The sequence below is a fragment of the Budorcas taxicolor genome, chromosome 17, assembly GCF_023091745.1.
Source record: "Budorcas taxicolor isolate Tak-1 chromosome 17, Takin1.1, whole genome shotgun sequence".
In the NCBI taxonomy this organism is placed as follows: Eukaryota; Metazoa; Chordata; class Mammalia; order Artiodactyla; family Bovidae; genus Budorcas; species Budorcas taxicolor.
The window spans coordinates 2,229,953-2,246,934 of record NC_068926.1 but is presented as its reverse complement, the minus strand read 5'-3'; the positions used below and the strand labels follow the sequence as shown (position 1 = coordinate 2,246,934).

Sequence of the window (16,982 nt, the reverse complement as noted above, 5' to 3'; positions counted from 1 at the left end):
ACTAAATAGGTCAATGCTGTTAATCACAGGAAATTCTTAGGAATTCAATGTTTGTATTAATAACTTAAAACTGGCTATGAATAAGAAAATAACACATAGCTTGCAATGCAGGAGATGCAGGTTTGATCACTGGGTTAGAAAGATCCCCTGGAGAAGGAAATGACAACTCACTCCAATATTCTTGCCTGAGAAATCCCAAGGACAGAGGAGCCTGGTGAGCTATATAGTTCATGGCGTTGCAAAAACAGTCAAAAACAACTTAGCGACTAAACAGCAATGCGTAAAATATGCACAATCTTATAAAACAATTATAAACAATAGGGTTTTTCTTTTGGCAATTGAAATGTGCTTATTTTTATGAATTTATGAAAGGTAAAACAAATACAAAACTATAAATGAGGTTATTATTACACATCAACTGTCAGAGGAAATTAAATTTAAATACATATTAACTACTGAACTACTGACACTTGAAACATTCTTAAGAATTTGTCTTTAGGGTAGTCAAGATTAAGAGAAAGTCTCAAGAAAATATGTGGGCTATTCTGAAAATGTCTCACTTTGTGGAATTTTCTCATGAAACTATCTGTGGTATAATATAGATTTTTATGGTAGCAGCACATTTTGTGACAGACTCTGGACCCTTTTTAAATCCCAACAACATAAATTATAGAACTAAGGATAGAAAATGCTTTTTGAAAATTTAACAATATTAATTTATGGTTCACCATTTTTTTGGGGGAAAGAACCAGAGATATAAAATAGATAAATCTTAAGAAAAAAAATGCAAATCTAAAAATTGCATAAGATCATTTGATTTGTAGGAACAAATCAGCACCATAATAGGTATTTTTTAATCAAGGAAAATGTTGAGCCACAATATCAACAAAACAATTCACATTTTGTAAGAAATTAAAATGTAAACAGCACAATCCTATTAAAAGATGTTTAGTCAATCTCAAATCCGACACCCTGTACAGCCCCTCACCTGGCTGGATGTTTTCCCGTATGATAGTCACATGGTTATCTCTGTCTGGTCGCGTGTGCTCATGCCAAAAGCCTATCACATGGCCCAGTTCATGAACAACAATTCCAAATTTATCACAGTTCTTGCCAATAGAGATTGCCTGAGGCCCATTTCCACGCCGACCTACATAGGAGCAGCATCTGGAATAAAGCAGAAAATGTGAATGGTGGTAAACAGGGTGATGACAAGTTAATTATAATAGGGTGAAAATTTGTTAAAATTTCAGGTGAAATATAAAGTTCAGCACAGTCAGAGGTAGAACAGTTTTTCATTAATGAACATAGCCAATTTCTATGGTAAATGTATATGCCAGTCTCTAAATAATCAATTGCAGTGCATTTGTACTGATTCATATATTAGAAGATGTTGGAGATGTGCCTTAAATCATTTTTTAGGAGTATTTAGAAGATAATAAGATAATAAAATACTTATGATGGTGATTAATGGCTATTATACATATAGTTAAACTCAAGACTTCACATTTATTTCTAATATAATTTTTGGTCTCCACAACCAACGTAAATCATTTAGGTTGGTTATCTAGCAATAATACATTATTTCACTATTAAGCATAAAAACAAACTTAATTTTTTAACTTTGAGAAAAACAATTAAATTTGTGAAAGATGTTGGTTAATTTAAAAATGAATATTTCTCCTCCTTATGGGAAAACTTTTTAAAAAGGAAAACTTTTAAAAGAAGTCAATACAGAAAAATTAATTTCAAGAGGCAAATTATCTAGGGTTAATGGTTGACTGGTGAAGAAAAATCAATCAATAATCAAATGGTCAGGTAAAGTTTGATGTGGTTAGTCCATTTCACCTTCTGAAAGAATATCTTGGACTGTCAGAATGTGAACTATCCAGAGTATTCTCCTGAAAATGTTCCTTAACTTACTGATATTTATACATATTCAATGGTACTCTTCTACTCAAAACGTAGAAATTCCATTTTGTGTGTGTGCATACATGAAACGGGTCAGTTTGTGTGAAAGAGTGTGTACACACATGCAGGCGTGGACACATAAGGACACTGACTATAAAATAGTTTTAAATGTACAATAATACAGTAACTACAACTAGAGCTATCAATAAAATTACACTTAAAACTTCAACAATTAGGGTTTACATTAAAATAGCTTATCTAAGAGCCACCCCTCTAGAGAGCAATACAGGAAGTAAATAATTGGTCTTGAATAGATGGGGATTATGATGTGCCAGACACCAAAACCTTTTTCTAATTTTTTAAGTTAAGAGAGGAAATTTTTCAAAATTAATTTGCCAAAATATTATAAAATGCACATCATTAAGCTCACTTTTCAGAGAAAGAACATTTCAGTCTTTTTGAGTGTTACAAATATTTGTCAGTCCTGTTATTTCTGTAGGCTTTAAATGATTAAATGTCTTACCTTATTCCATAGTTGCTGTTCAGTCACTAAGTCATGTCCAGCTCTTTGCAATCCCATAGACTGTAGCACACCAATCTCCTCTGTTCTCCACCATCTCCTGGAGTTTGCTCAAATTCATGCTCATTGATGTTATCTAAACATCTTATCCTCTGAAGCACCTTCTTCTTTTGCCTTCATTCTTTTCAGCGTTAGGTCTTTTTCAATGCATCAGTTTTTTGCATCAGTGGCCAAAGTATTAGAGCTTCAACTTCAGCATCAGTCTTTCCAATGAATATTCAGGGTTGGTTTTCTTTAGGATTGACTTGTTTGATCTCCTTGCAATGCAAAGGACTCTCAAGAGTTTTCTCCAGTACCGCAATTCAGTTTTTGGTGCTCAGCATCCTTTTTGGCCCAACTATCACATCTGTTCATAGATAAACCTTAATTTTGACTCTACAGACCTTTGTTGGCAAAAGTCTCTACTTTTTATTACACTATCTAGGTTTGCCATAGCTTTCCTTCCAAGGAGCAAATGTCTTCTGATTTCACGGCTGTGGTCACCATCCATAGTGATTCTGGAGCCACAGAAACTAAAATCTGTCACTGCATTCAGTTTTTCCCCTTCTATTTGCCATGATCTTAGTTTGCCATGATCTTAGTTTTTTCAAGTTGAGTTTCAAGCCAGCTTTTTCACTTTCCTTTTTCACCCTCATCAGGAGGCTCTTTAGTTCCTCAAAATTTTCTGCCATTAGAGTGATATCATCTGCATATCTGAGGTTGTTGATATTTCTCCCAGCAATCTTGATTCCAGCTTGTGATTCATACACCCTGGCATTTCGCATGATGTAGTCTGAAGATAAGTTAAATAAACAGGGTGACAATATACAGACTTGCTGTACTTCTTTACCCATTTTGAGTGGGCCAGTTGTTCAGTCCAATTCTAAGTGTTGCGTCTTACCTGCATACAAGTTTCTCCAGGAGACAGGTAAGATGGTCTGGTCTTACCTCATCTCTCTAAGAATTTTCTGTAGTTTGTGGTGATCCCCATGATCAAAGGCTTTAACATAGTCAATGAAGCAGAAATAGATGTTTTGCTGGAACTCCTTTGCTTTCTTCAGGATCCAGTGAATGTTGGCAATTTGATCTGTTTCCTCTGTCCCTTTGAAAACCCGGCTTGTAGATCTGGAAGTTATTGGTTCACATACTGCATGAAGGATTTTGACGGTAACCTTGCTAGCATGTAAAATGAGCCTCAATTGTATGGTAGTTGGAACATTCTTTGGCATTTCACTTCTTTGAGATTGGAATGAAAATTGTCCTTTTCAGGTCCAGTGACCACTGTTGAGCTTTCCAAATTTTCTGCCATATTGAGTGCAGCACTTAAACAGAATCACCTTAACAGCATCACTTTTAGGACTTTAAATAGTTCAGCTAGAATTCTGTCACTTGCACCACCTTTACTTGTAGTAATGCTTCATAAGGCATACTTGAATTCACAGTCCACAAATCTAATTCTAGGGAAATAACCATATCATCGTGGTTATCCAGGTCATTAAGAAATTTCTTGCATAGTTCTATGTATTCTTGTCATCTCTTCTTAATCTCTTCTCCTTTTGTTAGGTTCTTAACATTTCTGTATTTCATTGTGTCCATCCCTGCATGGAATATTCTTTTCAGTTCAGTTCAGTTGCTCAGTCGTGTCTGACTCTTTATGACCCCATGAACTGCAGCACGCCAGATCTCCCTGTCCATCACCAACTCCCAGAATCCACCCAAACCCATGTCCATCAAGTCGGTGATGCCATCCAACCATCTCATCTTCTGTTGTCCCCTTCTGATCCTGCCCTCAATCTTTTCCGGCGTCAGGGTCTTTTCCAATGAGTCAGCTCTTCACACCAGGTGGCCAAAGTATTGGAGTTTCAGCTTCAACATCAGTCCTTTCAATGAACACCCAGGACTGATTTCCTTTAGGATGGAGTAGTTGGATCTCGTTGTAGTCCAAGGGACTCTCAAGAGTCTTCTCCAACATCACAGTTCAAAAACATCAATTCTTTGGCACTCAGCTTTCTTTATAGTCCAACTCTCACATCCATACATGACCACTGGAAAAACCATAGCCTTGAAGAAACAGAATTTTGTTGGCAAAGTAATGTCTCTGCTTTTCAATATGCTGTCTAGTTTGGTCATAACTTCTTTCCTTCCAAGGAGTAAGTGTCTTTTAATTTCATGGGTGCGAATCACCATCTGCAGTGATTTTGGAGCCCAGAAAAATAAAGTCTGACACTGTTTCCACTGTTTCCCCATCTATTTGCCATGAAGTGATGGGACCAGATGCCATGATCTTAATTTTCTGAATGTTGAGCTTTAAACCAACTTTTTCACTCTCCACTTTCACTTTCATCAAGAGGCTCTTTAGCTCTTCTGCACTTTGTGCCATAAGGGTGGTGTCATATGCATATCTGAGGTTATTGATATTTCTCCTGGCAATCTTGATTCCAGCTTGTGCTTCCTCCAGCCCAGTGTTTCTCATGATGTACTCTGCATATAAGTTAAATAAGCAGGGTGACAATATACAGCCTTGACATACTCCTTTTCCTATTTGGAACCAGTCTGTTGTTCCATGCCCAGTTCTAACTGTTGCTTCCTGACCTGCATACAGATTCCTCAGGAGGCAGGTCAGGTGGTCTGGTATTTCCATCTCCTTGAGAATTTTCCACAGTTTATTATGGTCCACACAGTCAAAGGCTTTAGCATAGTCAATAAAGCAGAAATCGATGTTTTTCTGGAACTCTCTTGCTTTATCCTGAGGATGTTGGCAATTTGATCTCTGATTCCTCTGACTTTTCTAAAACCAGCTTGAACATCTGGAAGTTCATGGTTCACATATTGCTGAAGCTTGGCTTGGAGAATTTTGAGCATTACTTTACTAGCGTGTGAGATGAGTGCAATTGTGCAGTAGTTTGAGCATTCTTTGGCTTTGCCTTTCTTTGAGATTGGAATGAAAACTGACTTTTTCCAGTCCTGTGGCCACTGCTGAGTTTTCCAAATTTGCTGGCATATTGAGTGCAGCACTTTCACAGCATCATCTTTCAGGATATGAAATAGCTCAACAGAAATTCTATCACATCCACTAGCTTTGTTCATAGTGATGCTTTCTAAGGCCCACTTGACTTCACATTCCAAGATGTCTGGCTCTAGGTGAGTGATCACACCATCATAATTTTCTGGGTCATGAAGATCTTTTTTGTACAGTTCTTCTGTGTATTCTTTTATATCTCCAGTTTTCTTGAAGAGATCTCTGGTCTGTCCCATTCTATTATTTGTCTCTATTTCTTTGCATTGTTCATTTAAAAAGACCTTCCTATCTCTCCTTGCTATTCTCTGGCACTCTGCATTTAGTTGGGTATATTTTTTCCTTTTTTCCTTGCCAGTTAGAAGTAGTAATTCAACTTATTATTTATGTATCTATTATAACAGCTAATTATGCATACTAAATCGATAATAGAAAGAAAAGTGAGGTAAGTGGTAGGGAAAAAAAATCAAGAAATTGTATTTTTGCTCCCAGTTAGATTTTTTAGTAGCACATTTTAATTTATACCTACATAGGCAGCTCAGATGGTAAGGAATCTGCCTGCAATGCAGGAGACCCGGGTTCGATCCCTGGGTCAGGAACATCCACTGTAGCAGGGAATGGCAAACCAACTTAGTATTCTTGCCTGGAGAATCTCATGAACAGAGAGTTACTTGGTAGGCGACAGTCAATGGGGTTGCAAAGAGTCGGACATGACTGAGCAACTAAGCATACACACATAGTTACTTACTATGCACTGAAATAGTAAAATATTAGATGTATCAAAATTTGCAAATTTTAGGGAGATTTAAACTGAAACATTTGGTACCATGAAACAATGATAATGAAACTGAAATATCCAAGGATCATACAGCAACTAAATTACCTACAATGAGTCATTTTTGCTGGTTGTCAGAAAAGAAAATATTTTGCAAATCAAAATCCAGGAGACAGTCAAGCAATGAAGTTGATTTTTTAAATCTAGAATGGTCAATTCTTTTAATCTGAAACATCTTTTATTAGCATAACTTTACCCATAACGATTTCTAATAAATAAAATGAGGTTTCATAATAGAAAGCAAAAATACATTTCACACTGGCTTTTACAATGGTCCTGTGAATAATGGGAAATGCATTGGTTTAGGAACAGAGGAATTCTAGATGCTCAGATGACTAAATAGCTAAATATATGCACATACAATTATGTATGACACGACAGGTTTATAAAAACATGGCTTTAACTTGTCTTAGTTTCTTTCTAATGTAATCCAGATTTCATGCTGTTTTCTTGTACACAGCTTTTGATTTTTTTATTTCAAATTTCAGTCTTCCTTTTAAAGCTTAGCCATTATAAGATCTACTTACCCTCTTAGAAAACTTTCACCACCTTTCAAAAAGCCCACTAAGCCATAGAGAGTAAGAAGGTAACTCAAAACCCGGTATTCTCTACTTTGACCTCAGACTGGTGGAGCAAAGTCAGTAAGTACAAAGAAAGTTCTCTATAAGCTTTATGCCTTCCTCACAACAGTCTCTTCTTGGCATAGATATAATTTTTAAATGTCCAGTCAGATTTCTTCTGTCCTGAATATTATCCAATGAGTGTATTGTAAATTGTGTCAACATTTAAAAATTATTGACTATTACCCCTCTCTAGGAGATTATTATACATCTGTACCCTGCTGACTGGGCTTACTCATGTGACTTGCTCTGGACAATGTCATGTGAGCACAAACTTTTTTTGTGTCTTCTCTAGAGAGAATTTTTAAGAGCAAATATGGTTGACTAAATTGTTTCTATTCTTTCTGCTACAATTGCAATGTTCCAAGAAGAGGCTTCTCCATCAGACTGGACACTGTATTAAACCCTCTGCAGTGAGCTACAGGCAAACAGTGGCAGATATACAATAAGAGTAAGGAGTAAGTGTTTTTTGCTCTAGTCACTGAGATTTGGGAGCTGTTAACTCATCATAAGGGCTTACCTGGTGGCTCAAACAGTACAGAATGAGCCTGTCAACGCAGGAGACTTGGGCTCAATCCTTGAGTCAAGAAGACCCCCTGGAGAAGGGAATGGCAACAAACTCCAGCATTTTTGCCTGGAGAATTCCAGGGACAGAGGAGCCTGGTGAGCTGCAGTCCATGGTGTCGTACAGAGTTGGATACAACTGAGCCTCTAACACTTTCAGTTTTCAGTTTCATCACATCATAAATTGCCTAAGCTGACTGATACAGGCTATCTATTTTTCTCAGAGGGAAATCTAAAGTATATATATGTGTATATATATATATATATATATATATATATATATACCCATAAGATAATACACAATCTTCACATATAAGTATCTTATTATATATGTTGTTGTTTAGTTACTCAGAAGTATCCAACTCTTTGCAACCCCATGGAATGCAGCATACCAGGCTTCCCTGTCCTTCACCATCTCCCGGAGCTTGCTCAAACTCTTGTCAATTGAGTTGGTGATGCCATCCAACAATCTCATCCTCAGTCGTCTCCTTCTCCTCCTGCCTTCAATCTTTCCCAGCATCAGGGTCTTTTCCAATGAGTCAGTTCTTCCCATTAGGTGGCCAAAGTATTGGAGCTTCAGCTGCCTCATTAGTCCCTCCAGTGAATGTTCTGGATTGATTTCCTTTAGGATTGACTGGTTTGATCTCCTTGCTGTCCAAGAGACTCTCAAGAGTTTTCTTATTCTCTATATCTCATCTCCTATTAGCATCCCTGTCACTCCTCTTGAGCCATGAAGTTTCCTTGCTGTGTCCTGAGCATGCAGATTTACTCTTACTTCAGAGTCTTTTTACAGTCTATTCTTTTGTCAGGAACTCTGTTTCTCAGATATCCAAATGGCTTGTTTCCTCAACTTTTTCAAATTCTATACAAATACCTTTCCATCCCACTTTCACTACTTTCCTTTTGGTCCTAGAATTGATTGTCTATTAATATATTTCATATTTCATTTATGTTCATAGGTGTTTTGCCTGCATACAAAAAATGTAAGCTTTTTTTGGGCAGAAAACTTATTTTGTTCACTGTTTTGGTCACTGCCAAAATGCCAGCTCCTAGAATACAGCCTGGCACATAATAGAGCTCAATAGATACAGAGAACAGATTGTTGGTTGCCAGAGGCAAGATCTGAGGGTGGGTGAAATGAGTAAAATGTAGTCAGAGGTACATACTTCAGTTATTCCTGAGGATGTAATGTACAGCATGGTGACAAAAGTTGACAATACCATATCATATATTTAAAAGTTGCTAAGAGAGTAGATCTTAAAAGTTCTCATCACTACAATAACAACAAAATGTGTAAACTATACGCAAATCTAAAAGCATGTTATACACTTAAAACAATATGTTATATGTCAATTATTAACATATCTCAATGCAACTGGAAAAAAATAAAAGGTCAAAAAAATGATAATAAATAAATATTTATTAAAAGAACAGAGCCCCAAAGTGCAGAACAGAGCTTAGACTCTAGTAGTTAGGAGCAAGCATCCTTAGAAGTCATGGAAATGCTCAAGGTAAATAATTCAACATGCTCTTGCTGAGATTCCTCCTTCAGTTTGTCTCTTCAGTTTTTCTATTAGTCTAATTCTATAAATTCCTTCCAAAACTTAAAAAAAATAATTTCCTTATACAAATAATAATAAATTTGCTCCTGTTGATTTCTGTTTAAGTTAGCCAGTCTTCATTGTTTGAGAACAAGAATCATGGCTAGCACACTTCCTCTGCCTAACTATAACTTCTTAGCATAGAGAACCCTGTAAGTGTCTGTTCAGTTGCTCCAGTCGTGTCCAACTCTCTGAGACCCCAGAATGTAGCCTGACTGGCTCCTCTGTCCATGGAATTATCCTGGAAAGAACATTGGTGTGGGTTGTGTTTTCCTCCTTTAAGGGATCTTCCCAACCAGGGATCAAACCCTTGTTTTCTGCGGCTCCTGCATTAGTGACAGATTCTTTACCTCTAAGCTACCTGGGAGAGCCAAGATAACACATTACACTCAATATTATAGGCCCCAAAGTTAGGATAAATGACATGAAATGAGAATTCAATAGAAATGGATGGGTAAGTGACTACTGCCATAATCTGAATAACCAAAATTACCAAAGAGAAATGCAATTAAAATACATAAAATCTAGAAAATAAGAAAATAAGTTAATTCTAAGTCTGATTGTTTTTTTGGCAATCATTAAAAATTAGCATATAATAATTGAAGATGAAAATTCAGTTACACAAATCTCTGACTCACAAAGAATAAAATCAAACAACTTCTGTTTTAAAATGGTCTCACTTTTTTCCTGATAATAATTAGCAACGTTGTAAAATAGATAAACGCCAAAGAAGGTAATAGATATTCACTGAAAAATATTTATTGCTCAGGTTAAACCTTTTGCCAATATGGAGATTAAAGCCTACGACCATTGCAGCTGAAGCAAGTATATCATGCATCTAGAAGCATGCATATAAACACATATATACACACAGACATATAGAGCATCATGTACAGTTATAATTCAACTTAAAAATAGGAAATGCACTAGAGGTAAACGGCAAAAAGTTATGATTTCTACGTTTTTCTTTTAAATATTTTATTATTCCCATACTTATCAATGGCTTGATATGGAATTAGATACCCAATAAATATTTATTGAATAAAAATTGGCTGTAGCAGAATACTAAGGGAACTTCATCCTCTAAATTATATAGGCAATTCCATATTTAATAATGGGCTTCCCTGATGGCTCAGTAGGTTAAGAATACGCCTGCAATGAAGAAAACACAGGAGATGTGGGTTCAAGCCCTGGGACAGAATGATACCCTGGAGGAGGAAATGGCAACCCATTCCAGTATTCTTGTCTTGAAAATCCCATGGACACAGGAGCCTAGTGGGGCTACAGTCCAAGGTGTTGCAGAGTCGGACATGAATGAGTGCAAGCACAGACAGATATTTAATGACTCCTCAACTCTTAACTTCCCTGGTTGGGAAGATCCCCTAGAGGAGGAAATGGCAACCCACTCCAGTATGGAGATTATTTCAGCTTTTATTTTTAAAACTTGCAAGAGTTACAAGTTGTCTGACTTAATAGGTAAACTCAGTCAAAGTGATGAAAATAAGAAGTAATAAGATGCATCTACTTTCTAAATTAAAGCAAACAGAGCAGACAAATGTTGCCATTCATATCAATGGCACCACTTTACAGGTTCTTCATATTCAACAATACTGCTGCTGCTGCTGCTGCTAAGTCGCTTCAGTTGTGTCCGACTCTGTGCGACCTCATAGACGGCAGCCCACGAGGCTCCCCTGTCCCTGGGATTCTCCAGACAATAACACTGGAGTGGGTTGCCATTTTCTTCTCCAATGCATGAAAGTGAAAAGTGAAAGTGAAGTCGCTCAGTCGTGTCTGACTCTTAGCGACCCCATGGACTGCAATACTAGGTATTGTTAAATGTGATACATTATATGTCACATCTCTTTTTTATAATTTAAATTTATTTATTTTAATTGGAGGCTAATTACTTCACATTTCTTATAAGAAAAAAGACCCATTACTGACTCCAGTAGAGCATTAAGTGTTTGACTCAAGATATATCTTATTTTAGATGTCTTTCACTATATTATGCAATATTAACTGTCAAACTCTTTGATAATTTAAATTAACTTTTGTGAGCTATAAATGCAGCAGCATCATGGTAAAATATCACTATTTCATGAAATTTTGGCCAATAATGGCAATTTCAAATAAAATTTAGAAGTCACAAAATGATTAGAATGATTAGTAGGCTCTGATCAACTTCAATAAAAAGTATCATCCTTCCTATCATTGAAAATAATAATACGGTATAAACTTTGAACTGGAAAATTAGCACCAAAGCAAACCACCAAAATGCAATGTTACCACTATGACAGTAACAAGAAAACTCAAGGGTCTAATTTCAAGAATGTAACTACAGATTTAAGTATCCTGAGGAAAGTCATAACTTCAGTTTTCAAATCCCTAAATTATTGAATACATGTTTTTCAAAACCCCTTTAAATTCTTACATTGTTTTATTTTAGGATTACACACAATGAACTTCAGCTGACACGTAAATTTCTGACCCTTGCCTGATAGCCACCTCTAAAGCAGTGTGCTGGGTGTCATGAGGAACACAGGCAAGCTCCCTGCCCTCATCATTGATGAAGGCAGACATCTGAGCCAACAGTGGAACTGGAGTTATGATAGCTGTTGTAGAGCAAAGTATCACCATGGATAGCTCAAAAATGGGTGAGAATGAAATATATGAAATAAAATAGCTTAGCAGGGTAAAACGAGTGAAATGGAAAACTTTGAAAAGAGCCAGAGTAATAAAACAAAATGAGTGTATATATATATGAATTTGTTACAAACAGAAATTGATCAATAAAATAATTAAGTGGCACTTTGGATGTATTTATTTTACAAAATTGAAAGGTGGGTAAAGAAAAGATGTACTGATCTGAATATGTTGTATATTTAGAAATATGTAACCTGAGCTATATCCACTCCTTTTAGATAACCGGAAGGAAGGAATGATAGTTTAGATTTAGACGTTTATTCCCTTGTAGCTCAGTCAGTAAAGAATCTGTCTGCAATGTGGGAGACCCGGGATCAATTCCTGGGTCAGGAAGATCCACTGGAGAAGGAAATGGCCACCCACTCCAGTATTCTTGCTTGGAGAATCCCCATGGACAGAGGAGCCTGTCAGACTACAATCCATGGGGTTGCAAGAGTCGGACATGACTTAGCGACTAAACCATCATATATAAAGTATTAGAAGAGACTTCAAACATAATCAAAACTTATCAAGAATAAATAAAGTAACTTAGAAGAAAACACTGTGTAGATAATTCATAGGTAAAACATTAAGGCATTATCCAAAATAAACAGAAAAATAACAATGTATGTTTTTCCTTAATGTCAATTAATAGGACCAAAATTAAAACTCATTACTTTTTAAGTTAATTTAAATGCTCTAGGAAAATATGATGGGACAAAGCCAGATGATGTAGTGCCCCCAATACCTAGTGCAATATATATTTTTCGCAACCTAAGAATATATATCATTAGGGCAAGAATTATTTCCTCCAAAGGATGTAAGCATTTTATTTAAACTCCCCATATGAACAATAATAGAAGGTATCAAATAGCTATAGCTGATTAGAGATAATTCCTCTTTATAGAAGAATTTCAGCTAAATGTAGAAAGAATACAAGAAAACAATAACATGAGAAAATGACTATTTTCCACTGATGGGAACTTAAAATTGAGGGGCGTGGCTGTCACCACTTGAATCCACTGATAGTTCTTAGCATCACTAAAGTGGTAGGTGCAGGAATATGTGCTTCTTGATGTGATGTGGTGTAAAGTAGACAGCATGCCCTACCAACTAATCTCAGCAAACAAACAAAAATGGAAGCAATTTAAATACTCAAATATTTAAATATAAGTTCCAATTAACTGGATACACAGGGGGAAAGGGTCTCCCTGGTGGCTCAGACAGTAAAAGCATCTGGCTGCAATGCAGGAGACCCAGGTTCAATCCCTGGGTCAGGAAGATCCCCTGAAGAAGGAAATGGCAACTCATTCCAGTATTCTTGCCTGGTAAATCCTATGGATGGAGGAGCCTGGTGGGCTATACTCTGTGGGGTTGCAATGATTCGGACTCAACTGAGAGACTTCACTTTCACTTTTCACAAGGGGAAAGTGAAAATTTTCACAATGAAAAGTCTTTCTTACACTATACAGAATTGCTTGGAGGACTGCTATTACTGTAACTTGGCTAGATTATGGGATTTGCGAAGAGATGTGGTGGCAGAAGCAGCAGTAAATGCAAGCTGTCGTAAATGTTATGTCCAAGAATCTAGATTTTATTCTCAGGCTGGCATTTCCCAAAATGTGTTCTGGGATACTGATCACATTCTTCACTATTAGAAGGATGAAATGGCTGCTTCCATTTTAAAATAAGTTTAAGGGACACTGTATTCTATATTCCTTTAATTTGGCTGAATATTAGCAAGGTTTAACACACTACTTGTAGGAATACTTACTGAAATTTAACAAAGCATTTTCACAACTTACAGGATAGTTGTTGTGAAGAGAGTATTGTTATCATCCTATAAGAAGCAAATCTAGAAAACACCACTGTAGGTTGTTATAAACACCGAGGAATCTCAAAAAGTGTAGCATTTTGCTCTAATTAGTACTTTTTGAAGATAAATCTAATGGTAGTTAATTGATAACTTAAGACAGGAGAACAGTTGAAATAGACCAGATGTGAGAAGACAAAGGCATGAATGGACAAGAGGACTGACATGGAATAAAAGTGGAAACAAAAAGATATAGTGGATATCAACAGAAACAATGTGTTGAAAACTGAAAATCACTGAAAACAAAACTGAGGTTTCTAACTCAGGTTAGTGGGCAATGCTATCATATATTTGCAACAGAAGGAAGAGCGGCTGCAGTGGTGGAGGATGCACAGAGGTCTGTGATCAAAGAATACATTTCTTTAAAATATAGTATTCATTTATTCATACTTTTTTATGGGCAAAAGACTAAGCAAATATTTAAAAAGTGAATCTTACCTATGGATTTTTTCCCTTCTCTATTTACTTAACTCATTCCTTGGTTCTACTTACCCACAAGGCCTATATGTGAATACAATGTAACTCTCTTCATCCCCTCTTTCAATGAAAGTCACACATGTGTGTTTTTCCCAGTGCCTCATGGCCTGCTTGAACATGGCTCGCTGGCTGCCTGGAAAAATGGCATGACATTAATAAAACAGTGCCTGTCCCAAAGAGAAGTCTGCATGTGGCTCTTCTGTCCCGAGTCTGGCTGCGCAGATTAGATGCCACCACTATAATCAAACCAAAGAATACTAGCGCCAAGCGCCACAGTAGGCCATTGTTGAGAGTGGACACTGTCTTCAGAATCAGTAGGCATGAGCTTACTGTCTCGACAAGTATGTGTGTACAAGGCTCCATGAACAAAGATATGTATTGTTCTTGTCAACTGAAAAGAGCTTCTGGATTTAATGTGCACATTTGAAACTCCTTTTAAAAACCAGAATAGTTCTTTAGATTCTTAGAACTCAAGACTATATCTATGTTTTTAAATTTCAAGATATGCTGACAACTGAGGTGAATGGAATCTTTCTCATATTTGAGTTAATACTATATTTTATGTCTTAGTATTCTATAAAAATATGTACTTTATGTAATAATCATTATTCCATTATCAAAATAGACCCTCTGGGAATATCTTACCAGTGAAGTTGCCTCCTATGACGTAAGGAATAACACCTCCAGGCCACACTCTTTCAGTCCTTGATGTAGCAGCCCTGGGAACTCTATTTTTCTCATTTTGCCCTGAGAATTTTAGTGGTAATTTTTCCTTAGCTGTGTTGTTTTGCTCCAAGCCTGCAGTGACATTTAAAACATTCTGTGAAACAGAAGTCCTTGGTCAGAGAATCATTTACCTCTTAAAGGACAAGTTAAAATGTCTTATTTACATTTTTATATAAATATGCCTGAAATCAAAATGTATTAAAGAAAAACTTCATTTATATTATATACCTGAGTAAAGTGTTAAAATATTTAAGTAGTTCAAAAAATACTATTTCCTAATGCTCTCTCTATAAGCAAATTTTGATGACTTTCCATACAACAGCTTACAGTGGATAGAAGCCAAGTAGACTCTGTAAGGCATAGAAAAATTCTTTTACGTATTCTACTTTACTAGATAACTAAGAAAGTCACCAATAAAATTAAAAAGACACTTTTAAAAAGTCTTACTTTGTCCAAAACCTTTCTTAGTCCTGCGAAATCTCTAATCCTTTAAATCAGAATTGATATTCTGTAGTACAGATAAAAACTGTGAATATTACACAATAGAGATAGTACATGAAATAAGGATAATACAGATATGGCCTCAGATTCTGGGACAATGGGCTACATCTATTTCAATTTCCTAGGGATTCATATCCGGACAACAGTATGATTTAGAGATCAGCACACAAGGTGAGCAGGCCCACATAAAATGCAGTCTGCTGTGGAGCAGCTTTCAGGTCTGCAGTCACTAATTTTTCTCGGTAGCCTTTCACAGTTTTTTGTTATGGTGTTATTTTTCCTACACTTTTGTATTTACTCTTCTTATTGATATATCATTGTTGATACAAATGGCTTACAGCTTCCATACACTTCAAACACAATGAACATTGAATGTATGCCCCTGATATCTGTGTCCCTAACATATCTAATTTTTTAATATCTTAGAGCAAAGCATCTTTGCTTGGAAAAATTAATTCTTGGCATAATTATTAGTATCAATCAACTGAAGGAAAGTTAGGTTATGAACTTTGAACAGGAGACTTTAAAAAGAAACTCTAAAATCCACAAATAGTGATTAATAAATTCAATATTAAATATTTAATATTTTAAATATTAACTAATCATTAATCCAGAAAGCAATCTCCCTAAATCTTTTCCTATACATAGTTTCAGAAGAGTTAAAAATATTTTTAATTGTTTTTTATCTAATTTATCAGTTTGCCAATTTATTTTAAGCGAATTATGTTTCAAAATAAGCATTCATATTTTTTCATTTGACGAAAACTGATGTAGCTCCATGCTTGATAAAAACACCTTACTGTGACACCAACTGTTTGGAAATAAATATCAACAGTAAAATAAACACCTAATGCATTTTTTATTAAGGAGGAGCTGAAAATAAGTTAAAATATTTTAAATGTCCCCAACTAAGTTCCAAAATCTTTCATCACATAACAAATAAATAAAAATGAATAAAGGACTCTCTCTTAGCATACATCCTTTCCATACTTTGAATCTTAATGGCTAACTGAACTGCTATAATATTCACTGTACAGCAACTCAATAGTCTGCAACTTTAAACATTGATATACCAGAGCCAATTCTTCTTATTCTGTCTATAAGCTGGTAGAGGGCCCCTCGTTTCTTTGACATACCATGGTCTCCAAATCCACCTTAAAGAGTAAAGGAAAATAGTTAAGTTAAATTCACTGTAAATTAAAGTTCTTGTAAATAAGCAATAGTAACATGTTACATTGATTTCTCCTTGGACATCTCTTTTTATGTGGTCTTATATAATTGCATTAAAGTAATAATATCCATTAATCTTGGAAGAGGGTAAAAATTCTACAATATGTTTGGTAGGAATGAATGAAATACTGTAAAGCAATTATCCGTCAATTAAAAAAAAATTTGCAACTAAAACTGAAAAGGTAGGAGAAAATCAGAGAGCAATCTAAATGGCTTTATTTGGACATCATAGCAACTGAGTCATCTATTGACAATTTAAAACATTTTTTTTTTTCCACTGTGAACTTTACAACACATCATATTATATAGGAAGAGACCCAAATTGTTCTGCTATGTTGATTGTATTCCAGCTATTTTCCCAGTGCAAACTAAATACTTTCAGATGGC

General features: G+C 35.7%; 1 protein-coding gene across 1 annotated transcript in view; it reads right to left on the bottom strand.

Moving 5' to 3' along the window:
- TLL1 (tolloid like 1) overlaps nucleotides 1-16,982 on the bottom strand; it is a 325,786-nt gene that overhangs the window by 146,289 nt on the left and 162,515 nt on the right. The window contains exons 3-6 of the mRNA XM_052654737.1: nucleotides 16,439-16,519; nucleotides 14,784-14,936; nucleotides 14,154-14,271; nucleotides 989-1,167 (exon numbers count right to left, since the gene is read on the bottom strand). Coding sequence (XP_052510697.1) covers nucleotides 989-1,167; nucleotides 14,154-14,271; nucleotides 14,784-14,936; nucleotides 16,439-16,519 — 531 coding nt within the window. The remainder of the gene's footprint in view (nucleotides 1-988; nucleotides 1,168-14,153; nucleotides 14,272-14,783; nucleotides 14,937-16,438; nucleotides 16,520-16,982) is intronic.